Genomic DNA, 24704 nt, shown 5'->3' with positions numbered 1-24704 from the left:
CAAATCGCCAAATTTCTGAAAAACGTGGGAAAATCGGAGTTCCCCATTCATTATAATTCTTTTCCTCGTCGAGTACAGCTTGAAATAAACTAAACTTCAGTGTGACACATTCAAATTCCTTTGGTTTGGAGTCAATGCAGTAATTACAGGGGAAATCAGGGCCCGGACCGAGATGGATGATGTTTTTCACAGCTCTTTTAAAGAGTTGTGTAACGCTGCGCGGTGGTTTTTTTTTTTTTAATCCTGCTTTATTCCCTGTTTTCCACCAGAGGGAGGTGTTGGATCGAGCAGCTGCCCAGCCAAACCCGCAAAGCCCAAACGAAGTGATGCTGAACGGTCATTTAGGGCCCTCAAATCTTATGGGGAGAGCTTAAAAAAAAAAAAAAAGAAAAAAAAAGAAAAAAAAAAGCATCAAGGAAACAGAAATGTGAGGAGAGCAGAAACCAGGTGCTGAGGTGGCCACTCGCTCACTCTCCCCTGTGCATTACCCACAAGGGGACAAGGTATTTCGGACAAGGTATTTTTGCCATCCTCACGTCCCTGTTCTAAACCACCTCCTTGCTGGATTTCAGCCGCTGACCATGCCCTGGAAAACTCTCATCCTGGTTCTCTGCTGTGGCCGGGCTTTTGGCCGTGCTGCACGTGTGCCTGCACAACGCCAGGCTTCCAGCAGCAATCACGGGGAGAACTGCCACGGAGACGTGCAGCAGGGTAATTGCCTCAAACAGAAGGATAAATAGCTTTTTGTGGCATTTAATGGGCCTCTTAAGTGAATGGCAATAAACTCCATGTGAACAGATGTTTTCTCTCTTTTTTTTTTTTTTTTTTCATTCCCTTGCATCTCATACATAATCATGCCCGAAAATGTTCTTGTCTGGGTTTCTGAGAGCAATCTTGCTGCTGTTTGTCTTGGTGGAAGATTGAGCACTCCGGCACAAAGACTGAGCAAAAAGCCTTTGATTTCCTGAGGCAGTGGGCAAAACTGGAACACAGGAGGCTCCCTCTGAGCACCAGGCAGCACTTCTTCACTGTGCAGGTGACAGAGCACAGGCACAGGTTGCCCAGAGAGGCTGTGGGGTCTCCTCCTTGGAGATCCTCAAAATCCACCTGGACGTGGTCCTGGGCAAGCAGCTCTGGGTGTCCCTGCTTGAGCAGATTTTGGACACTCCGACATCTGCTCCGCCACTCCAGCGCTGTGACCACCCCCTGCACAAGCGCTCCTGTTGGGCTGCGCTGTGTAAACCCATTAAAAGCCCGTAGTAGAAAGGCTTATGTAACTTCTTAAAGCCATAATTACTAACCCAGCTGTGGTGCTTGGCAGACCTGTGAGCGGTATAGATTAATCCTTTTGCCAAACCACGTGTTTTAATGCGAGATACTCATCCTCAGGCTCAGAAGTGCGAAAATGCCTGTAAGATTGGTTGCATCGAGAAAGCTGCACCCAGATTAAGACCAAGGCAATCTGTAAAACATACAGAAAAATGGAGTTTCTAGTAGAAACTCAGGGTAATTTTTAAGCAAAACTGGACATCTGTCTGGGATTACAGTGATACTGAGATACAGGGGGAATACAGACAAGAAATTCATATCGCAAAAATCTTTCTGCGATAGCACTTGAACTGAATTTGAGATATGCCTGCCTAATTCCTGTAAACTGGAATGCCTTTTTTAAAAAAAAAAAAAAAAAACAAAAAACAAACAAACAAAAAAAAACAGTACATGTTTTCAATTTGTAGACTGGAAACCGTTCAATGAAATTGCCAGCCCTTACTGCAAAGAGCAGGCAGAGTTTTGCTCGTTCAGAATGCAAAATCGCTGTTGCTCCTTCCTAGGAGAGAAACACAGCTGCTGGAGGCAACAGTCTCATTGCAGTTGCCACGAAGATTGGGCCTGAATTAACAAAGAGAAGGCTTGGGGACAGCAGAGAGCTGCAGAGCATCTCTTACCGAAGAGCCTTCTCGGAGCTCTGCCTCCTCCAGGCTCAGGATTGAGTCCCCACGCTCAGCTCCACGTCTTCTGCAGGGGGACGCCGTGCTTGGCTGTATGCAGCTGCTTTTAATGCAACCTTGTGGAAGTTTCTGCACAAAAGCTCTCTGTTTTCAGGCACACGGACCAACATCACTGCAGCTTTCATAGCGTGAGCCAGGAGTGTAGGAGGGAGGAGAGGAAAAAAGGTCGTCCTTCGCTCTGTCCTGTAGATTTTGGCATGCGGCTCAGAGCAAATGGGGCTGTTAAGCTGAGCAGAAAAGAGCATTTTTAATCATTCTCTCATTTTATAGATGCTTTACTTCCATTAACAGCCCTTGGAGAATCCAATAAATTCCCAGTGGTGTTTTTCCTGCCTGGGCTTTAATTCTGCATAGAGGTCTGGGCAGGCATTTTGCCGAGCCAGACGATGAACACAAATCATGGCAGTGGGTGTTGCCTCTTCTGTGATGTTCTCAAACCCACAAGATCAACCTTTTCCTTGAGCTGGCTGGCTTCAGCTGGCCACGGAGCAGCAGGTCCTCTGGAGCAAACAGAGAGCCTCACCTTGACCCCTTTAAATAAGCCCCACAACCAACCCCAGCAAGGTGGTGCTGCCCTTAGTGCTGTCAGCCTGGTGTGCTTTTGCTTCACATGGACTTTTGTTTTTTTTTTTTGAACTAGGATGTGATCTGCTGAAGTCTGGTGTGTGTGCGTAGGAAAGCTCACCAGAGTCAGGAGAGGTTTTGCCACACAACAGCATCCCAGGCGAGATCTCATTTATGAGCAGGAGAGACAGGACTGAAGCAATGAACTCCCATTAGTGTTAAACCTCCTCCTTCCAGAAATTTAGCACTCTGCTGCCAGGAAAACTCAGGAATACTGCTGGGATTTCAGATTTTTAAAGACTTTTTCTGTCCCATCGATTCCTGTGCTAGTCCAGGTACCCGAGGTTTCCTGAGATCTTTGTTTCAGCGTTGCTTTTTTCTCTGTGGTTACAAACCCTCCGCAGTATCTGGGACGGGCAGACGATGTTTAAAGGAGATGGGGGAGAGGCATGAGAAATGCAGTTTGTTAAAACGTAAAGGATAAAGGAAACGGACTGATCTTTAGGAGGATTGCTCCCTCACGAACGGAGGGAGGCCGATCAGCCTGGCGGGGACCCAGAGGAGATCGCTGTTTAGGGCTGTGGCTTGGCAAAGGCCAGAAGATGTTCAGAGCTTTCCACTGAAGCAGATATTTGATGTTAGATATGGGGAAGACCCGATGTTTTTTTCCTGATGGACCCCATTTATCTGACTGTGCTCTGACAGAGCCTTTGGCACAGCTTTGCTCCCTCAAGTGTTTAACCTTCGGGCGGCTTCGGGGCGCTCGCTCCCCTCACGCTGCTGCGGGCTCTTCCCCACAGCCCCAAGCCCGCTACCACCGGGCCTCCCCCTGCCAGCACTGCCCCACCGGCACCCACAGGGGCCGGGCTGTGAGGTTTGAGGGTTGGGAGCTCAGGGCTGAGGGCTGAGGGCCGGGATCTGAGGGCCCATGGCGGCCCCTCCCCGGCCGGCCCCGCTCGGGGCGGGGACTCGGCGCTGCCCCATGGGGCCGGCGACATGAGCCCTGCGGCGGGGCCGCGATGCCCACGGAGCGGCCGCTGCGGCGGGGCTCGGCTTTCCGCCTCTGCCTGCTCTCGGCTGCTCTCTTCCTCTGCCTCCAGCTGGGCGTCAGGCGATCCTGGTGCCCGGAGGAGAAGCCCCGGGGGCCGGCTGCGGGGTTGGGACCCCCCCGGGCTCCCCCAAGGGGTCCCCCCCAGCCCCCCGGGCGGCGGCGGGTCACCTACGTGCGGAGCGGCCGGCGGCGGGGAGCCGAGCCCGGCTGCTGCCCCCCGCAGCCCCCGGGCGGCCCCCGCAGGAAGGTAGGGGTCGGGAGAGGGCAGCCCTGTCGCGACAGGAGCCGGGGGGTGGCTCTGTGGCAGCTCGGGGGGTTGGACGTGCGGCCACCGCCTGGGCGGAGAGACCTCGTGGTCCCCTCTGGACACCACCCGGGCAGGTGTCCCCTGGTGATCCTGGGTACAAATCCGCTTTTTGCTCTTTGTACACGTTCCCCTAATAGTTTATTGAAAGAAGAGAGGGTCAGTGAGCGCTTGCACTGTGTGAATTTTGGGTTTTCTCATCTTTCGCCTCGTCTGTTCATAGGGAGCTGTGGTGGTGCAATGGTACCTCGCTGCTGTGTCTGCATCGCTCAGTGCCGGGTTTTGGGGCTTTTCTGGTCCATGTCGGCTTACCCGGTGTTCTCCTAAAGCCCAGCTTCTGAACGGTTGTCATTAAGGGATAATTTTTGCATTCATAGGAAAAAAATGCTAATCACGTGGATTCAGGTAGCTTCTTGAAGACGCGCTCAGCACAGCATCAGACACGTGAGACAACAGTAAACCATGCCCTAAACCAATTTCATGATCTTTTTGAGGAAATCGAAGGGGAAAACTAGCAATCTGAGAGAGCTCTCGTCTCACTGGAGACCTACCAGTGCTTTGTGGTGTTGGAGAGGCTCTCACATCGAGGCTCACGCATCCCACATCATGTTTCTGTGCCTTTCCAGGTGAGGTGCTTGAAGCATCGCTGCTGTGGGGTCATGGTGTCTGGCACATTGCTGATGAGGCTTCAGTTGAATCACAGTAATTAACTCAAGGGAGAAATATTAGGAAGTATAGAGTACAGTGGGGTCGCCTGGTGAAGCCTGAGACCGCAAAGTTGTCTCCATGTTCAGCCCTTTGGCTGGAGCATGTTGATCCCGGCTAAGGAAATGTAATCCTTGAAGTGAAGATAAGGCTGTGGAGGTAGTGGGAGTGAAATTCTGGGAATTTCTGGTCTGGGGAGAGAGTTGGTAAATGAAGATGTAGGGGAAGTGGTCTGCATACTGCCATTTTTCCATGTTGAAGTGGTGATCAGGTACGATAGCTTGAAGAGGAGGACTGATTCATTTTATTTTTATTCTTATTTTTGGAGTTGTCGCCAGGAAATCCTTCCCTAGGTCACTTCAGGCTGTTCTAGGACAAGGTGAGGGCTCTTTTCAGGCAGGGCTGCTCCCACCAGCGGTCTGCGGCTTCTTCCAGCCCTGTTGGAGAGAGGTGGCAGCACCAGACTGCTGCCAGCAGCTGGCTGCTGTGCGCAGGTTTGTGCTGGTGGAGAGGGATGCAGCCAGCCCAGCTGTGCTGTGCCAGCTTGGGATTGTTGTTTGCCATGGGTTTTCTATGCTTTTGCGTCTTCCCTCTGTCCATAAACCACTGTTGGTCCGTTTCTGGAGTCTGCAGAGGCTTTCAGATATATTTTTCTTCACTGCTGGTTTTGTTGTTGCAATATATTGTGATATGTGAGCCAGCAGGACAGCAGCAGTAAGAAATCAGGTAGGGTGAGCCCTGCTCTGTTTCCTTAGTCTTGTTTCATTACAACCCTGCTTCAGCTTACAGCACTAAATTAAAGGAAAAGGCTGATGAACAGAAAGTTTCCACAGGTCTAGCTGAATATCCTACTTGCTGGCCTTATAAAAGAAATTGCAAAAACATACAGGGAAATTATCTGGTGGCTACTTTGAATCGCTTTAAAGTTTCCTGAAGCAGAGCTCTGTCATTTATTTCCCAAGCAGAGTTGCAGTTAAGCAAACAACAACACCAAAAGGGTGGAAAAAAAAGACCCAGACTGGGTGGGAAAGGTGGAGATTCGCCCATAAGTGGCCCTTGTGCCTGCAGGAGATTGCTGGTGTAAACGTGTGCTTTTCTTGATCACTGATATATCTCTTTGAGTGGATGGAGGGACTGCATGGCAGATGGAAGGGGTTTGCCACCGAGGTTACAAGTGGCTGTGTGTTCCTTAGCACCTGAGGTGCACGTATGAAAAATTCTCGTGGAAAGCCACAGGGAATAAAGGCGCTGTTGGTGCTCTTGCTGGAAAATAATAGTCAATGTCTGGCTTTCTTGATGGTCTTCTGAAGAACGTGGAGAGTCACACGATGTGCTGCAAATGTAAAGCAAACAGAAGATTGCAATCCCATTTGCAGTTTGGTGGGAGTGCGTAGGACTGTGCTGTTGATAATAAAATGACCAAATATGTTTATAAACTGACTCTGAGCTCTGCTTGTGTTGGGCATTGGTATGGGAATGTACAGAGCAGATAACAAAACTCCAGCTACATGTAAGCAATTGAAAGTCTGACACGTGTGCCAGCTCTTGTGGCAGGCATCGGTGAGATCTGCACCCACATAATGCCACAGGCACAGGGGGCAAGTTTTAAAATGTTATTGCAGGGAGTGACCGTAAAAAAAAAAAAAAACAAACACAAAAAAACAAACACATAAAAACAACACAACAACAACCAAGTAAAATATTGCATTTGGAATTTGAAGTAACAGCAAATTCTTATCACAGTGGTCGCAGTAAAAAAGCCGTGTTGGGCTCTGAAACGGGGAGGAGCCTTTTCCATTAGTCTGCTTAGGAAAAGTTGGAGTTATTTGACTTGCAGGCAGATTTATTTCCATGTAGGAGGAGGAGGAGAGGGAAAATAAAGTTTTACATGGTGCAGTATAGTTATGCACAGGGGGAAAAAAAAAAAAAAAAAAGCAGATTTTAGTCTGGGCAGATGTTTTAAGTTCCTGTAGTTGTCCTTGCCAATGCTGGCAAGCTCTGTGACTGCGTCTCTCCTAAAAACTGAGGTTCAGGTTCCTGCTTTCTGCACGGGTTTAGCTGGGTTTTGCAGTCTAGGATTGGATTAGGAGCTGGACTTGGTGTAATGCTTCAAGCCACGAGGCTGTAGCCACAGGTGGATTTCTGGAAGCGTACCTTCTTTAAGGCTAGAAGGAAACAACTACATTTTCTGTTCTTCAAAGACAGAGACTAATTGTTTTTCGCTGATTTTAAAGTCCTCAAAAATCTGGTCACTCAGATTTTTAGGTAAAGTCAGGTTAAGTCTTCAAAAATCTGGTAAGCTTTGGATGCGACTTGGATAGGGGTTACTTTTTGGAGGACATAATGACCAATTGCTCCCTAGGTCCGCCGTAAGAGGGACAGGAAGTACCTGGCTTCGTTTTCGGGCAAGATGTTAGGAAAATCTTGTAACTCTCCAGTTGGGTAAGCAATTGGTAGGGCCCTCAGCACAAGTGTGAACTTTGGCGAGACGTCCGGCATGGAGGTGGAGCTGAGCCAGCCTCCTGAGGTCACTTCCACGCTTACCTGCCCCAAAATTAGCGGAGCAGGCTGGTGAGCAGTGTGATTATCCAGTCTGGAGTTGAGCCTGAACAATGACCCAACGTCAATATAATAAAAAGAGGTAATGGGGTCTTTAAAGGCTCTAAGTGGTCGTTGCTGTGGCTTAATACCTCACAGGAGAGACCAGGCTCCTCCGTAATTGTCCTGTGCTGACTGAGTGGCCCCCGAAGGAGCATTACTTGACAACTTTTTTCCTTGGAGGTCTCTCACCAAGGATAAACTGCCCCAAAGTTGCTAAGCTTGTAAGATTTGCACCAGGCAGCAAATCTGGCTGCTTCGGGCCATCGGTACCTGGGGAACAGCTGCGGGAGCTTTGGTCTTTGCTCAGATGTTCAGGCTAATAGCACAGACTGGGAGAGGTTATTGTGTTTGGAAGAAAAGACCAAACTTTTGTTGAAAGCAGTTCTCAACAGCCGACCATCACATCTCAGGAGCAGCTCTGCCACTGCGTGGGGGCAGCTGAGGGACCAGAAGGTACGGGGAGAGCACAGGGATCCCTCCTGCTGCCTCTGACGAAGAACATCGCTGGCTTTTTGCTATATTTCAACCACCAAATAAATGTGTTTGTGGTAAACCATCAGGAGGAGGTGGTCGTCTTGTTTCTGACAGCAATATTGCTCGCAGGCCTGTGAGGTAGATGGTCACCCAGAATAACCTTGATTCTTCCACATTTTGTGTTACCTGAAATAGGTTTGTCCTCCGTTAATTTTGGAGAACTGCCTGGGGAATATTATCTTTCAGAAAGTCATTACAGCTGTATGAGGTGTAATTATATCCAACAACACAGGTTTCTTTCCAATACCTACTCAGACTTTCTTTCTCCTGTATAGAGAATAACTCTTCTTAGAGAGCTGTGGCACAGAAAATTTGTTTTTAGAGTATATAAGCTTCCCCATCTAAAGACATAACCCAGAGTTGGAGGTGGCAAATTCTCCTGTTGGTAATTTGTTCCATAACTGGCTGTTTTGACACTTGTTCCAGCTTTTTCTTGAGCCAACCTGGGCAGTCTGTGAGCCTCATACAGAAACTGGATCCTTCATGACTGTGGTAGCTGAGGGAGGAAGAAAACCATGCTGACCCCATCCCATTTGCTGTCCTCAGCTCAAACTGGGCTGCTGCCAAGGGAAGTGACCGGCTTTCCTGTCCTCCAGCCTGGGCAGTGAGTGGCTGAGGACCTCTGGGCATGGCCTGTAGGTCCCAAAAAGGGTGGGGATGGAGCAAATATTTAACTTGGGAGCCAGCAAGGGTTTCATCCTGGCGCGTTCAGTCAGTTCACGTCAGCACTGACCCATCTGTCAGCAGAGGTAGGTGCTGGTGTGCCAAACGTCTCTGCCACGCTGAAGGGAAGGCTTCAGCGACTCCCCCTGGATTTTCTCCACGTGCTTTGACATCTCCTCAGAGCCTCCATCCACGTGGGTGGTGCAGGGTGGGACCTGGGGCGGCCTTGTGCTCCAGAGACACCAGCACGTGCCAGCGATGGCTGTCCCTCACACCACAGCCTGGATAAAAGGCCGAAGGCGTAGGTGAGAGAGGCGGTGCAAACCACCACTAATCCTCATGGCATCTACAGCATGCCCCTCATATCGCCTGTTGTAATATTAGCTCGGGAATCTGTTTGTCTTGGAGGGCAGCTCAGCAATCCGGAGCTGCGCGCAGTGGATGTGAGTCACTTCACAAACCCCAGCATTTCCATAGCTGGTTGAGGAGGAGCTGTGGTGTCAGGGAGGGGGTGACAGGGTGTCCGTGGTGTCTTCTGGCCTGAAGATCACAAGACCTGGGCCTGGAAAGCTCGCTGGCTCTGCGGGGGGCCCTCCTTTTATTTGTTTCCCTTTCTTTTTCATTTTTTTGCAATGTTTAAAAACCAGCCCTGTGATTTACGCCCTCCGTGACACATTTGTAGATCCGGTAAATAAACCTTTCCTTGTCTCTTTATGTAATGATAAACGTTGTAGTTCCAGCAGCTGCTCCCACGTGTGCAGAGAGCTTGTTTCTTACCCAAGTCTTCTCCATCTGCTCTGCAGATGGGAGGAAAATGGCTCTGCGGGGCTCTTTGAAATTCAGGAGCACAGAGCTGCCTTGTCTGCACAAAACCCAAATCTGAGGGACCCTTGTGAGGATCCTGGGGTTTTAGATGCAACACCTCTGGTTTTATGTGCTGCTTGTGGGAAGAGCTAACCAAGAGCTGGCTTCAGGTTCCACCCCCTGATCAGTTTGAGGTGCAGCTTCAGGTGCACTGCTGCAGGTTTGCTGGCGGTGACTGAATCCTGGATGGTTTCCAGGACTGATCTGGGGCTCCTGCCGGCAAAAGAAATTGAACACGCTGCCCATTGTGGCGTGTGGAAGACAAACCTGGTGTGCCTAACAAGGAGAGGCCTGCGGAGTGAGGCAGCACGTCTCCTGGGGATGTTGCTGAAACAGGGGATGCTCGGTGCGCTTGGTTTTGACAAAGTCAGAAGTCTGTCAGAAAAGATAAACAACAAAGGAATGATAAAATTTGTTAATACCAATGTGTCTCCTTTTGGACTTTGCTCGTTTATGTTCTGCAGCACTGGAAATCTCAAAATAAAAGTGAACTTTGTTTCATCCTGAATAGGGCAAAGTAATAGCATCTTGTTCATTTTCCCTTACTCTTTTGAGAAAATTAAGAAGCAATTATGTGTCAGTTGGCTGCTGTGTTTCTCCTCAGTTAGATGTCGTGGTGAGTAGTTTGATCTCGTGGTTGTTATTCACTATGATGCCTGTGGGAATTCGGGGTACGGCACAAGGGCTGAGCGGCCTGACGGGGTTAAACCACAGCGATGTGCAATCTCACATTTAAACACCAGTTCTTGTTCCTCTTCTAGAAGGAGGGAAATAATTGACCAGCAGCTGGTCAGTCTTGCTTTGTTTGAAAGACTTCTACATGATGAGATGTTTTATGCTGTCAAAGCAGAAAAGTCCTGCAGCCTTTTAGTCTACCCAGTGCTAAGAATTAATGTTTACTTCCCTTGTGATTTTACAGAAGTTCAGTTGGAAATAGCGCCTTCCCTTCCCAAGGCACAGAAGGTCCTTGGTAGCAGTAGGAGCAGGACTGTTCATGTGATTTATTGCTGGAGCTGATGTTTTGCTTATGGCTGTGGCACCTTTTGTATCTCTTTGTTGGATGAGATTCAGGGATGAGCTGGCGTGCTTGGGGCTACACAGACCTACTGATCTGCCCCTGGTGTGGGTATATCACCAGTACAGGCTGGTGGTGAAGGGGTTTTTTGATGCCTCAGGTTGCTCTGTGGGCTAAGAAGTGTGGTGGATCATTTCCTTTTAGACACTTGCACTCCACTTGGAAGAGAGAGAAAGCTGTGCAAGTGTGAAACACTCGTATTTCCGTGGAAGCAATTTTATTTTAAAGCACTTTTTATTTTTTGGCAGGTTCTTAGCCTTAGGCAAAGCCAACAGACAGGCTGCCAGAAACATCCCTATCTGTAAATCGTGATTAGAGTGCTGGAATTTGCACAAAATAAACTCGGCTTATCTGGCTAGCTGAGTATTTACTGATGAATTCTGTTTGTTGTAGCCTGTGGTTTGAATACTGAGATGAAGCCAACCTAGGGGAAGACAGCTTTTTTTTTTTTTTTTTTTTTTTTTTTCCCCTTTCTTTCTTTTTTTTTCTTTTTTTTCTTTCCCTTTTTGGATTATGACATCTACCTTATTCTCTCAACCAAGGAATCTTGACTTCATTTAAAGCAGGTGGGCACACTGATTGAAACCCTGGTCTTGACTCTGCTTAGCAAAAGTATAAGTTTGACAGGCAATGAATGCCAGTGGTTGCTCTGTCTGCTTCTGGCTCTTATTCTGACGTGTTGGCAAGCAGGTACTGCAAATAATTCAGCTGATTGAGTATTACACTGCTTAAGCGGTTTGGAGAATTTGCCTCCATAAATTTCAGTCTGTTCTAGCTCCTGGTTTTATCTCCATCGGATGAATTATCACCCTGTCAGCCTCTGGATAGTGCTGGAATTCTGCTGCCCGACTTGTTAGTGTTTTTTACCAGAACAAAGAAACCCCAATTGCTGTGCTGCATGAAGAATAAATCAGATGCGGCGCTTTCTGAATTCGTAAGCATCTACAAAATAACGTGTGGGCTGGAGCTCTGATACAGGTGTTTACTGCAAGCCACAGGCCTGCACCCAGGCTGCTGCAGGTGAGTAAGCAGAGTCCAGGCCCACGGGTGGATTTACAAAAGGGGGTGTCCACAGCAGCCAATTTAAGGCTGGCAAGCTGGTTCCCAACACCTACTGAAGCCAGGGATTCACGCTGAATTCAACAGAGCATCAGTTACCCCAAATCCTCTGCATATCAGGCCCTGTTGTGTTAGTTTGGGAAAGGACTCCTAACTTCCCCAAAGCCACGTTATATTCCTCAAGTGGCGTACATTCTGCCATTTAATGGGGTGCCAAGTGGCCTTTATTTTTCTCCCCATGCGTGCTGGGTCCTGCCAGGCCCCTGGGCACAGTGCCTGGGAGCTAGGTGCGTCCTAGGGTTTCCCTCTTCAATCAAATCCAACACACCCATCCAGGCATCTCTACACCCCTGGCCATTGAAATTCTTCAAGCGCCAGTCACGTCGAAACCTCATTTAAATTGAAGGCATTCCCTTATTAATGCAGAAAGCATTTTTATCGCAGTACCGCTTTCCATCGGCGGGATTTGATTTGGTAAATAGCCTTGCTGCAGGGGAGAACCAGCCTGCATTAATTACGTTGCTTGCTTGTCTTGGCACAGGACTTCTGTTCCTCAGCCTGATGCTCCGTGGTCAAACCTCAGGATAATGCACGGCAGTTTGATAGCACTGGGGTCTGGCAGGGAGGGACCCCATACGTGGTCAGCTTAAAATAGAGAAATAGAAATCTTTCCTGTACATTTTTTTTTCCCCCAGTTCATTATAGACCTCATAAAGCTCATGAACAAGATCAGATGCCAGCTGTGCTTGCCCTGTGACACTCTCCATAGCTTATGCTTCAAATGAGATCTCTGCAGTATGGTTTCTTTGGTGCAAAACTCATGTTTAAGGAAGCCAAACAGCAAAGAAAAATAGAAAATAATACTAATTTTAAAAGAAAAAAAGAAACAGGTCAGACATGTAGAGATGGGATACCTATAAAAGCAGCCATGTTAGAAATTATTTCACTCAGATCTTCAAATAAGAGTCATGGTAGAAGTCCATATTTTAAGTTACAGCCTACTGAACCTGTGCTTGGCCCAGCTACTTTGACCTTAATGATGTGGAGTAGTAATTTTTGTAGTCAATACCTCTTGTGAACCTTGTGTGTGCTGTAATTCTGTGTGTTGTATTCCGTAATGCTGATTATGTTTAGCTAAAGGGGAACTTTCTCCAGGGTTTTTCTAAAGGAGGTCTGTGCTGAGGCTGAGGCGTGCTTGTTCTTTCCTGTTGACACCTCTGCTCTGAGGTGGAGTTTTTTTCCTTGTGCCACATCTTGCTGCTCCAGATGTAAAACATTTGGAGTTATTCGGCCCTGCTGAGGAATAAAGTGCAGTGAAGCATTAGGTCGGGCTCGCAGCTGACGAGTAGACCCGGCCCTATAAAACACAAGGGTGTAGCTTTTGTGCAGCGTGGCATGTTTGAGGTTCTGGTCTGGGCTTCCTCGTCTCCCAAGCTAAATGTCTACGGTGTCGAGGTGTCTGAGCCAGTCCTCTAGGCTGCTTTTGCAGTTAATGGAGAGAAATGGAGCTTTCCAGTGTGTGATTCATCTTCCTTATTTTAGACGTCTGCTCTGTAGTGAGATGAATCACACCCTCAAAGAGCCCGTCTGCCTCATCTGTCCTGTCACGCAGCCCGGCCTCCCAGCCGCCTGCAGGAGCCTGGGCCCTGCTTGTCCTCGTGTTCCTTCACTCCTGGCTCTCTCTGGGAGTCAACGAGCTAATTGCCTCCAAACCCAGACGTAGGAGGGATCACTTGCTGCAAGAGCTGCTCCGTTGGCAGCGTGAGGAGCGATGTACCAGGTTTGGCTGCCTCCGGCCTCAGAAGGCCTCCCACGCATCTCAGCAGGCTTCGCGCTGGGCACGTGTCCCCTGCAAGGCGTACAGCAGTACTCTGGTGGGCTGCCACACAATAATTTCAGCATTCAAAGAGCTTTTGAATTGAAAAAAACACCACAGCACCACCAAAACCCACAAAGATGATATGCTCAAGGGCTCCACAGGCAGCCCAAAGAAGATGACCAAGCCGTGTCCATCATGTCCAGGGGTATCCTTCTCAAGCCTTCGGGAACATGACCCAGTCATTACACGTTTGCTTTGTAGACGTCTGAAATTTTGCAATTTGAATCCCACCCATTGCATTTTAAAAGGAGAAGAAGAATTCTGCAAAATTTCACCCAAGAGCAAGATCTGTTCAGATATACACTCCAAAAAGGAGGTGAACATAGCGATATTTAGGGCAGAGCCGGAACAGCTGAAGCTGAGGATGTGTATGTCATTCGTTTCTATGGCTAGCAAATATTTACGGTTATTGATGGAGTTTATTGCCACAAGCGCTTTCCACTCATATTTGGTTCTGCCTCAAATATAAAAACATAGAGTTTCACGGTTTAATCAAAAAAAGAAAAAAAAAAAAGTTCTTGACTAATTCCCTTTCACATTTAAACAGAAGGGAAAGGAAGCTGTTTGAATTACTGGACTGAAACTTTACAATTGATCTGGGAAAAAAATTCATGACTTACACTTTTGTGCCCAAGCTAATGCTAGAAAAGCCAGAAATTCTGTTGACCTACAATTTTACACCTGATTGTGAGCCTTTTGCACATGCTTATTTAAACTTTTTATTATAATTTCAGATTTTTTTTTCTGACAATGGTGCCGTATGTGTGCTATGGATCATTAAGGGATTATCAGATGATTATTGCAGATGGCTGGCGAGGAAAAAAACTAGAAATAAGTGGTCTGTGGGGAAAAGTCACCACATACTACTGCCAAATTGGTCTGAAGGAAACATCAGTCCATATGTGTGAAATATGTGGAAAAAAAAGTCAGACCTTCAAATGGATACTAGCTTTTGTAAGAAAGCAATGGCATTGATTTAAGGTTTTCTATGTTCTCCGGTTAGCTCATCTCTTGAAAACCTAGATATGACTCTGGGTAGCATTTTCTTGATACCCATTATACTTCTGGGATTGCTGAAGTTGGTTTCTGACCAGTGCTTGCGATAAAGTCTGTCTGAAAACTGACTTTTGTTACAGTGCTAATTTCAGGTGAAGCACCCACAAGTGAAATGATGGATGTATAGAGATACTTTGGGGTATTTAGTAGGATATTTTTAAGTGGTGCTGTAACTTTCCAGCTGGTGTCATCTTTTATATGATGGATTCAGGACATCCTCATGTTCAGGTGTCGTGGTGCCTTGTTGGATGAGTCCTGACCATCAGGAGACAGAGTACAAAATCTAGAGGGCAAGAACTTGTAGGGAAATCAGGAGTGTGAGTTTGTCAGGAATAAACCTGATTTTCCCAAAGCAGCGGGTTACCCCCCGCAGGCAACCTGATTGAAGAGCCGTGCTCTGTTTTCATCCCCGTTCATCGTTTGTGGATCTCATTGTGTTGGAACCACTGATCTGCCCAGCATGGGTGTGCAGTAGATGTTTGAGCAGCCACCTTAAATGTGTTAATTAGCGAGTAGAAATGGGTTTCTTCGTTGGAAGGGGCCAGGGACCAAAGGTGACATTTGAGAAGCGATTCAAAAGCATTGCCGTGAATCCCGAGCTCTGTCACAAAAGTACCATTTGTGTGGTGCTATGAAATATAAAGGGCTATAGAAAAGGTTGGTCTCTTTCTTTTCTTTGTAGTGAATCTGACTTACTAAGCCACCGTGTTTTTAACCTCCTTTTCGTGTGTTTATTGGTAAATTTTGGAGACCTATCAGTGGAAGGACAGTTTGTCATCCTTAACATTTTAAGGAGCTGAGAGTAAGCCGTGTTAGCTCTTTGATACCCCAACGCTTCTGAAAAAGAACCTCATTCATGTGATTAATTATAGTGTGGCTTTTTTTTTTCTTTTTTTCTTTTTCTTCCCTGTCCCCACAATGGCTGCCCTGTAATTCCACTCCTTAATGAGATCCTTCTCATACCAATAGATCTCAGAACAAATGGGCACAGATGTTTAGGTGTCTGGGGTTTCTTCTGCTGGAAAATGATTGTCAGTCTTCATTTTCATTTCAGCTCTCCAGCCTGTTGAAACAGCGGCATTCCTGCCATGGCAAGCGGTCCTCAGCCGTGTGTACTGCGACTCAGTCTGAAAGATTGCACACTTCTCCCTCCCGAGCGTGCACCTATCCTCCTGCTGTGTTAGCTGCTTGCAGGCTGCTGTCTGAAGCCAGCGTGCTGGGGTACATGCTGCTGCAGAGCTTTTTGGGCTGGCTGGTGTTCAGCCTTGTGCTAGGCAGGATACAGCGGTCCCCTGCTACCGCGGGCAGCAAGCTTCAGGGTGGGAGATGCTGCTTTTGTTTATTTCTGGAAAATATGTTATCAAATGTCTTTTTTAGCATCTCTTTTACAGAAACAAACAAACAAACAAACAAAAAAAAAAACAAAACAAAAAAACAAAACAAAACAAAGCAAACCCTAAAGGAACAGTAAAGCTCATGCAGGCCTCCTGGCTCGCATTCACTCCAGCCTATGTTTACTCTGGCTGAAGAAACACCAGTTCATAATATCAGCTCAAGGCAAGCTCCATCTGGTCTGACGGTCCTCTTTCATCACCTTTGCTTTCTGGTTTTGCCCTCTGCTTTTCTCCCTGGTGTCAGAGGATGCCTGCTGTCACCACATGGGCTCGTGGTCCCCAGCAGGGCTGGCTGCTGCCTCCCCACTGCTCCCCTCCGTCATCTGACTCCATCCCAGGCCTGTTGATTGTTATCCCCTGTATGTTTTCCAGGGCTTTTTTGGAAATAAAATCCTGTAGGAATCCCAAATATTTTTTTTCACAGCATCGCAGGAGGGCTGAGGTGGGAAGGACACTCTGGAGGCCATCTGCTCCAACCCCTTGCTCAAACAGGGACACCCAGAGCTGCTTGCCCAGGACCATGTCCAGGGGGCTCGGTTTGTAGCTTATTGACTGTTGAAATTAATTTATAGAAAACACACTCATTATGGAAGCCCAGCTAATCACAACTGATTAAAGGGAAGTGTGAAACTACCTACCCAGCCACAGCAGTGAGTTCTCCCACCTGAGGATGAAGAGTCGCAAGGAATCGATCTTAATTCAGTTCACCTCAACACCCTGCTTGTATTTATATCTACTTGAGGGCAAGAGATAACACGTCTACATTTCCTAGCATGACAAAAGCAGGCAGAATTTGGGGAAGGTGCCACAGATGGGAGCGCAGAGCCCTGTTGGTGTGTGAGCAAATGCCTGGAAGACCTTTTCTGTCCCACTTTGTCTGCATGGGAGGTGTTGTTTGGAAAAGTGATGGGGTCCCCAAGGTTCAAAGCTGATGGGCCTCATGGGGAGCACAGAGAGCATCCACTGCAGCTAGTTCCCCGTGGTTATGAAAATGAGGATTTGTAGGGGAGCCACGCTGGTATTTTTCTGGGAAAACAAAGGATTCTGGTGTATCTTGTCAGGCAAGTGTGGGGAGCGAAGGAGGCTTTTCTCAAAGAGTGCAGGAAGCTATCTTTTCTAATGAGATTAAAATCTTTTAGAATTAAAAAAAAAAAAAAAAAGGAAAGAGATTTGTTTGCAGAAGTTTCCTTTGGTGATTGCTCTTTGCAGTACAAATCCTTCTTTCAGCGGACACCGGAGCAGAGAGATATGATGGGCAGAAAATACAACAGAGATAAAAATGATTTCCCTGTTTTCAGTCGTCTTGCTAGGGGGTTTAGATATTCAGAGTTTGTTTTTCTTCCTGCATTTATATAAGCCAAGGCTTACCTGGGTGTCCCAGAATAACTGTGTTGACACTTGTATTCTGGATAAAGAACCCTCTTTGCTGAATTAGCTGCGTCTGCTTTTGAAGTTGATTATGATAAATCGTACTTAGATGCTCTTTCACTGTAGCTCAAGCCCTACTTTGTTCTGAAATAACTTTCATGTGCAGACAAGCCCCTAGGAAACTCTTTCTGTTTGAAAGGAAATCTCCTTAATTTATTAGCCCTTGCACTTTGTGCTTGTGCTGAGAAACGAATGCTGTTCCTTTAAGTGGTTTGTTTTATTTTGTGTTATTTTTTTTCTTTGCAGACCGTAAGGTGGCACATTGATCTGCAACCATGGGCAAGTCCAACTCCTTCCCTGACCTCTGAGGCCTTGAGGTTCCTGAAGTACATTAGCACTTCTCAGGTAGGTTTGCGTTGCAGCCTCCATTCAGAAAATGGTTCTGCCTGACGCAGGCTGTGCCCTCTCAGACAAGGAATTAATCTCACACCAAACTGTTTTTGCAATTGCTTTTGGATATATGCTTTGTTTCTAAAGTCGCTCAGCGCTGCAGTGATGGTAAACGTGAACGTCGAGGTCAAAATGCAGGGTAGAAAACATGCATTATAGCCTTGCTTTTTACTTACAGACCTATTTGTGTCCTGACAGAAGTACAAAAGGGCTGAAATCCCAGCGGTGGTTCCTCTCCCAGCCGCTGTCTCTTTCTCACTCTTTCTCAGACAGAAAAACACTGAGCAGTCTGTAGTGAGAGGGCTGTGTGCTTAGCCACTTCTGTTCTCAGTAACAATGCAATAACCCTGGTCCTGTTCATTAAAAAAGGATGCATCTGAGGTTCACAGTAAAATGAGAGCAATGCATCAGTCCCTAGCTTGGATGGATTTTCCAGATAGTGCTGAGAGAACTCTGACTGCCTGAGGGCGAAAAAGGGGATGATGACCTGGAGAATTGGTATTTTTATGTGTTTTTACAAAGGTGATATCTCCAAATCCAGCGTGCACTGACAGATAGTTCCAGGGCTCAACCTATGTGAAAATTGGGCTGTTGGGTCCTCATGCACAGCAGCATTTCTGCATGTATTTCCTGTAATAAAGGATGGAAAAGGTACCAGATACCCACAGTTCTGATGGGGTGGGTGCTTTAGGTACCTGGGTCTATCAGGGATTGGCCCTTGAATGCAGATTTAACTGCACCATTTGCTCACGCTGAAAAGCAGCACACTGAAATGCCATCCACAGAAGAAGTTCTTTGTCAGTGCAGTGCTTTCAAGGCTGAGACAGAAGACTCACCTGAAGCGTATCTGAAAATCTGCTGCTGTGCCTACAGCTTGGTAGCTGGGAGGGCAGCAGAGCAGTCACTTATCCTCCTGCTCATGGTACCTCTGGCTAAATGCTCAGAAACTCAGAGGGCATCTCTGTCTGCCCTGGTGCTGGCACTGAGAGGGCAGGAGGCAAGACAACACAGCAGGAGATGTGCGTAGGGCTGCTTGTTTTACAGTGCACAACTTTAGGCTGAGGAAAACTGTTAAGCTGAGAACGTCCCTCATCTCATTGACTTAATAAACAGTGGCAGATGCTGCTAAACTCTGCTAGTCGCGTCAAAACCCACAAGGACATCAATTAGCAGGGAGTTTATCGCTTCTGACACACTTATCAAGAAGTTTTGATCCCAGAGTAACTGACCCTGGGGACAAGCCTAAGTGAAAACCAAAAAAAAATGAGGGAAACTCTTGTTTCTGCCCTGGCAGCTGTTCCAGGATTAACAGCTGATGGGGTTACACCATGATTAGTGGGAGCATTTCTGGAAATGGGATCCTGCTTATGCAGATGAGGATGGGCTCTCGTTATCTCTGCTTGCTGAGCAAGTGTCAGCTACTCGCTCTGCTGGAGTCCAGCTCCCTGCCACAGCGTGGAGCAGCTCTCACTGCTGGGGGCAGGAGATGCCGTGTCAGCGGGTCAGGGTATGGCCAGAGAAAGCTTTTTCTTGCCAGTGGCTGGCGACCAGAAGAACCACCTTACACGTGCTGCATGACAGCAGCGAGGGGAAGCCCAGAGCAGGATGTGAGCTGAGCGCAGCAGTGTCTGTAAACAGACGGGTGATGGTGCTAAAGGTAGGGCTCAGGTGTTGTGATTTGGGGTTTTATTTTAATAGCAAGAGCTATTGCTCGCTAAAATTGCTCCGAATTCTGAGGGTTGGAATTGCTCATAATACCGTGAGTCAATTAAGTGGCAGCACTGCAGAATCTTTTATTTTTCTGTAGAGAGCACATTATTCTTCTGTAGCTTAAAATTAGTGCTTGTTATCACAATGCCATTTATTCCTTGACTGTGAAGTGACGGAAGGCAAATGGGTAGTGGGGTGCAGTGCAAATCAGCACTTAAAACTTAGTAAATCCCGAGAGCAGCATGAGGAGATGCTGTATTAGCTTTTATGAATTTTCCATGAGAATCGGGAGCGAAGCAGGAGTAGGGAGGTGGTGGAGCAGCTTGCAGCACTGTGGATGCAATGCTCTGCAGAATGATCTTTCAAAGCTTAAACAACTTGAAAAATTAGAGGTTTATTTACTTGTTTTGAGGAGCGTGGTGGAGTTTGCCTACCACAGCAAAGGCTGTATTCCAGTTGTCATTCTCCCCTCTGATTTTGTCTCTATTGGCATTTTTCTACCTTTTTTTTTGGCTGTCTGGCAGTGCCAGCTCCCATCCCTGCAGCCACAGTTGGTGCTGGGTTCAGAGAACAATTTCTCATTGTGATGGCTCAGCAGGGCTCCTGCAGGGTCTGTAGCCCTTCTTCTTTTGCAATGCTTTTATCCTGACTTGAGGCTCTCGAAATATAAGCCAGCAGAGCACAGACACGTGCTATGATTCCTCTGTTTAGTTAAACCCTTGCTTAAATCCCTTTGTAATTGAACAGGGGGTGTTGTAAGGTCACGATTAAACCTCTTTGGGAAATCCAGGACATTGCAGGTGTAGTGTATAGCATGCCTTGCAGTGACACTGCAATTTGTGATTAAAACATTGAATTGTGACATGCTTTGAGCATGGTTCAGAATGAGGAACCTACTCCAAGGTTTGAAAGGGGAAAAAAAAAAAAAAAAAGCATTTTAATGCTGCAATAACATGTTCTCAGGAAAATTGATTTCAGGGTATAATATTAATGTTTAATTATTTGCTTTTTAAACGGTGTTGCTCTCTGGGGGATTGCGTAAGCCTTAAATTTCACCAAGCAGAACAGACAAACAAGGAAACAAGCGGTCCAATTTCCATAGCTGCGGATCAGGTTGACAAGCAGATCTAAATGAAACTTCTTTCCACTCTTTCCCCAGAAGGCGAATTAAAAACAAATTGCAAGTTCTGTCTTAAAATAAAACATGCTTGGATTGCAACAGGTTTCGTGTGAACGCATGAACCTGAGCAGCCTGGGAGGGGACGCCGAAACCACAAAGAAGCCCTGGTCAGTCTGCCTGGATGAGAGGTTTGGCCTCGTCCATCGGATCAGAAGCAAGCAGTGCCGGCTCTATTCCCTTGGGTAAGCGCTCCGTTTAATAGACAGCAGATTTTTCTGTGGTGCATTCGAGCATCAAAGAGCCTTCTAAATGTAGCACAGACTGCACCAAAGCTGTCTTTTAAAATACTGGCTCCGTTCAGGTGTGTTTAGGATGTGCTGATGTGCCTCTGTGAACTCTGTTTTTAGGGAGAGACCTTCCTGCAGGAGGGTCTTCATTTCCCTTCGCTTTTCTGTCAGTATGAGAATAAATTGCCTCACGGTGAGCGGTGAGTGGTAATTCCAGCAGAGGAAGATGGAAATTAGTGAGATAAACTGGGGAGCAGTGCAGCGTCTCCCTGAGCAGAAGTGACTTGCATAATTGCCAGGTACTTCAGCAGCATTACTTCTAAAACTTCATTAACTCCCCCTGGGACGAAATTGTACATTTCCAGACGAGAACGTGGTTGCTGAGCACTTCAGGGGTGAGGTGTGCCGAAGTGATAATAGTGAAGGTGACTGTGGCCTGATTTGAAAACGTTTGTAGTGTGCGTGATGTTTACAACACTTGAGATTGAAGTCTTCCCTCTCGACAGTAGAAGTGGATTTGCAGGTAGCAAAACCACAACTGCAGCCTGTTTCCCTGATGATAATGCCTCTGCCTCTTGAAAGGACAAGGGAATTCAGTCCTCAGGCTTGGTCGAGCCACTGGCCCTTTACATTGTCCCTCAGTGCACAGTTGCATCAGGAGGGTGATCAGCGGGACCTCATTTCACACAGGTGGCCACGTGGCTGCTGCCCGATGCGACTTTGGGGTCCCGTGAGCCAGCTTTAGGTTGGGGGCGTGTTGGAGGGCTTCTCCCTTAAACCAGCACAGGCTGTTTCTGTGATTTTGCTGCTGTGGGTTCAGAAATGGTCCACGGCAAAGAGCCTGTGTCTGGGTGGCATTTCCCAGTGATGAGCACATGGCAATTAACACCGGCAATTAACATGAAGTGGATCCAGGGTACGCTGCTTTCACAGGGAGTGCTTTCTATTAATTTGTGTGGGCTTTTATTTGGATCAGTCTTGTACTGAGCTGTGAAGAACAAGCTCCTCAGAGAGCGAGGAGCTCTCAGGTCTTGTTCAGCTATGCTGCTGAATATTGCTGTGGCAGAACAACACCACCGAGCCCTTCAGGGATGAATCATGCCTGCAGAGAGCAAACTCCTTCTGAGCACTGCTCTTCCTTGCTGATGTTTTTTTGAACCTTTTTCAAATGATGCTTACTTGGTTTTAATGCAAACTATGGGTTTACACGAAGGGTTTTGCTCAGTTTTTCACTTTCCTGTGGAAGACAGGAGAGTTGCTGTATTATCCCACACGTAGGCACAGTCTGTATCTGCTCAGCTGCAGATCTGGCTCGTTGCCTCAGGCAGTCTGCAGGGAGAGGTGGGCACATTTGGGTGGAAAACCAGGTGAGCTGAGTAACCTTCTGCAGGTAGCTGCAGCCTTCACTTGGTTATAGAAGAAGTCTAGGATAACACGGCTGCTGGCTTCAGGAGTCTTGGCAAAGTACCTGTAGCTCAGTGGAATTAAGATAGAGACCTTACCTTTCAAGTTACATGATCATTAATATTAGACCCGAGCTCTGTTATTAACGAGCCTCTCGCCTTTTGGTATTTTCGATATTGTGAATGAAATTCTTGTTGAATTAGCACGTAGACACAATGCAGAGTTGATTTCGTCTGCGCTGGGAAACAGAGGTGAGCACAAAGGTGAGCAGCACAGAGGTAACTTGCAGATGGTTTTGAACAAATCTCAACTGGTGTGTGTGCTCTGGTGCTTTTTTGATATGGTACAGGGAGCCTGAATGCCAGATTTTCTGTAGTGGCAGGACAGCAGGGCTTAGCAGAGACTGAGACTGATGTCGGCTCTTCCATCAATCATCAGATACACATGTGCAGTGAGTACCCAGCCTCTAACGAAACAGCTAAAATAGAAAAGAGAAATATTTGAGGTTAAGGAGGAGCAGTTTTTAATCCTTCGGATTCCTTCCGCAGCCTTTGGAGCTGGTTGCTGCATAATTCTTCTGTCAGACTCGTTTCCTTTAGTTTGTGACAGGCAGAAAAATAATTTTGTTCCAAGTAAGACAAAAATCCTCTTTAAACATTTTTTTTCTTTATCTCATACGCTTCATAAAGAGCAAATGGGAAGCATCTGCTTGGATGGAGGACAAATGTGAAAGTTCAGTGTGAGTGTTGCTGGGAATCTCGAATTAAATCCATAAATCATTAAAAATTGAAGAAAGCATGCTGCTTAGGCTTCGCACTCGTGAATACTATAGAAGAGGTTGCTTCTGAATGGGAGCAAGCACTGTCTGAAATGTCTGGAGGTCTTTTTAGATGAGCTTTAGTGGCTTCCACTACTGGGAGGCAGCAATGTTTGTGCTCGGGGGTAGGATTTCCCAGTGTGATGTGTAATTGCAGTGTGCATTAGTGAGCTGTAGTTATTAGTGCTAAATCTGCTTAGATTAAGCTAAGTCTGTTACAAACACAACAGGCAGGCACTCAAGCTGGGATAATATAAATTAATAGGATTTCAGAAACTTAACAGTTGAGGTTTGAAGAGTCTCGCTGCAACACCACGTAAAAGCCTATTTCAGGAGGATCTTAAATTGTAGCTTTAGGATCCAGGCAGGGGACGCTTCTTTTTTTTTTTTTTTCTGAGATGCAGGAATTGGTTTTCGGCCTTTGAGAAAGAAAAGAGAGGGGAAGAAAAAGAGGCCAGAAAGGGAGAGCTGGACCTTAAGATGCATGCTTTTACACCTCTGACCTGTGGTCCCTTTGGAAGCTGGAGCACCCCGTGCTGGAGCAGCTGCAGTTATCCATGAGAGCTGGCAGCAGAGCCAGCAAGTATTTCTGCTCCTCTTGCACAGGGCTCATCTGCAGGATGTTTGCTGCTGCTTTTAAGGCTCACCTTTACCCCTGCTGCAGGGGACCACGTGCAACCCCGGTCTCTGTAGCCAAGCTCTGTCTTCTTCTCTGCGGTATAAATAGGTTGGTGTCTCTAGCATTTTTTATTTGTCTCTTGCTGGAGACAGCAGCTGGTCTCTCCTGATGGCCTTGCTGTTTTTCTGTGACCTCAACATATTTCTTAAGGTTGCCTTTTTTCTTTTTTTTTATTTTTCTTTTTTTCCTTTTTAAGTATCACAAAAGCTTTCTTAAGAAACCTCGTTTGTTTACTTCTCTTGTGCTGCATTCTCATTTGGCATGATCACATGTGAGCCTGGCATTTTTCAAGCCAGTTTGCAGTTCTGTAGCGACCTTATTTTGTCTTGTAAATGCTTGTGATTGATTAGATCTCTCTTCAGGCACAAATTTGAGCCGTTAGCCTGAGTGTCAGAAGATACACCAGCCCTTTCTTCACCCTCAACTATTTTTTGTTCTGTTTTGCACCACTGCAAGCCTCCCTTTGCAGTCCACACACGAGCAACAATCTGCTTGGAGGCAGCTTGAAGCCTGCCTACATCCAAAGCATCTGGCTTGCACCAGCTGGAACTGTTGGAAGTGTGTCACGGATGCATGTGTCCATGGGTCGCTGGTAGGCTCATTGCTCTAATGCTGCATTTGTCCCAGACAATTTGTATTTTGTTCCTTTTCAGCCAGCTTCTCATTCCGGAGGGATTACGCTGCCCTTTGTTCGTCTGCGCCCCTTCTGTAGAATGCCATGTGCAAACAAACACGCCGATTCACTTGGTTAACTTCTGAACTTTTTTCCTGGTGTCTATTGAATGCAGTAACAGAAAACTGCCCTCTTTCCCTCCTACACATCTCTAGGGGCTGGAGTCGTGTGAAATACAATCGTTCTTAAAAGCTTGCTGGGCTGTTCTTGCAATCCCCGTATCCTTCTTCTCACCCAGGACTCCTGAAGGGGAAGAAGGTTCAGTGGAGGACCTTCGAGCAGGGCACTGTTACCTTGGGCTTGGCAGATGTCACACTGTGCTGGTAACTCCCAAAACATATCCAAACTTTGCGTCAGGAGTTGGATTCACTTTACCAATATTTTACCAAGCCAGCTTTACCAGTTGGATTCATTTTTACCAACATGTCACCTGCGTAG

General features: G+C 46.9%; 1 protein-coding gene across 1 annotated transcript in view; it reads left to right on the top strand.

Moving 5' to 3' along the window:
- The first annotated feature begins 3561 nt into the window (after positions 1-3561).
- The window catches only part of METTL24 (methyltransferase like 24), a 33984-nt gene continuing 12841 nt past the window's right edge, over positions 3562-24704 (top strand). Inside the window, exons 1-3 of the mRNA XM_084515646.1 lie at positions 3562-3871; positions 17433-17531; positions 20509-20648. Of these exons, the coding sequence (XP_084371772.1) occupies positions 3593-3871; positions 17433-17531; positions 20509-20648 (518 nt within the window). The 5' untranslated portion in view covers positions 3562-3592. The remainder of the gene's footprint in view (positions 3872-17432; positions 17532-20508; positions 20649-24704) is intronic.

Source organism: Aythya ferina (genome assembly GCF_964211825.1).
Source record: "Aythya ferina genome assembly, chromosome: 3".
Taxonomy (NCBI): domain Eukaryota; kingdom Metazoa; phylum Chordata; class Aves; order Anseriformes; family Anatidae; genus Aythya; species Aythya ferina.
This window is presented reverse-complemented; position numbering and strand designations above follow the sequence as displayed.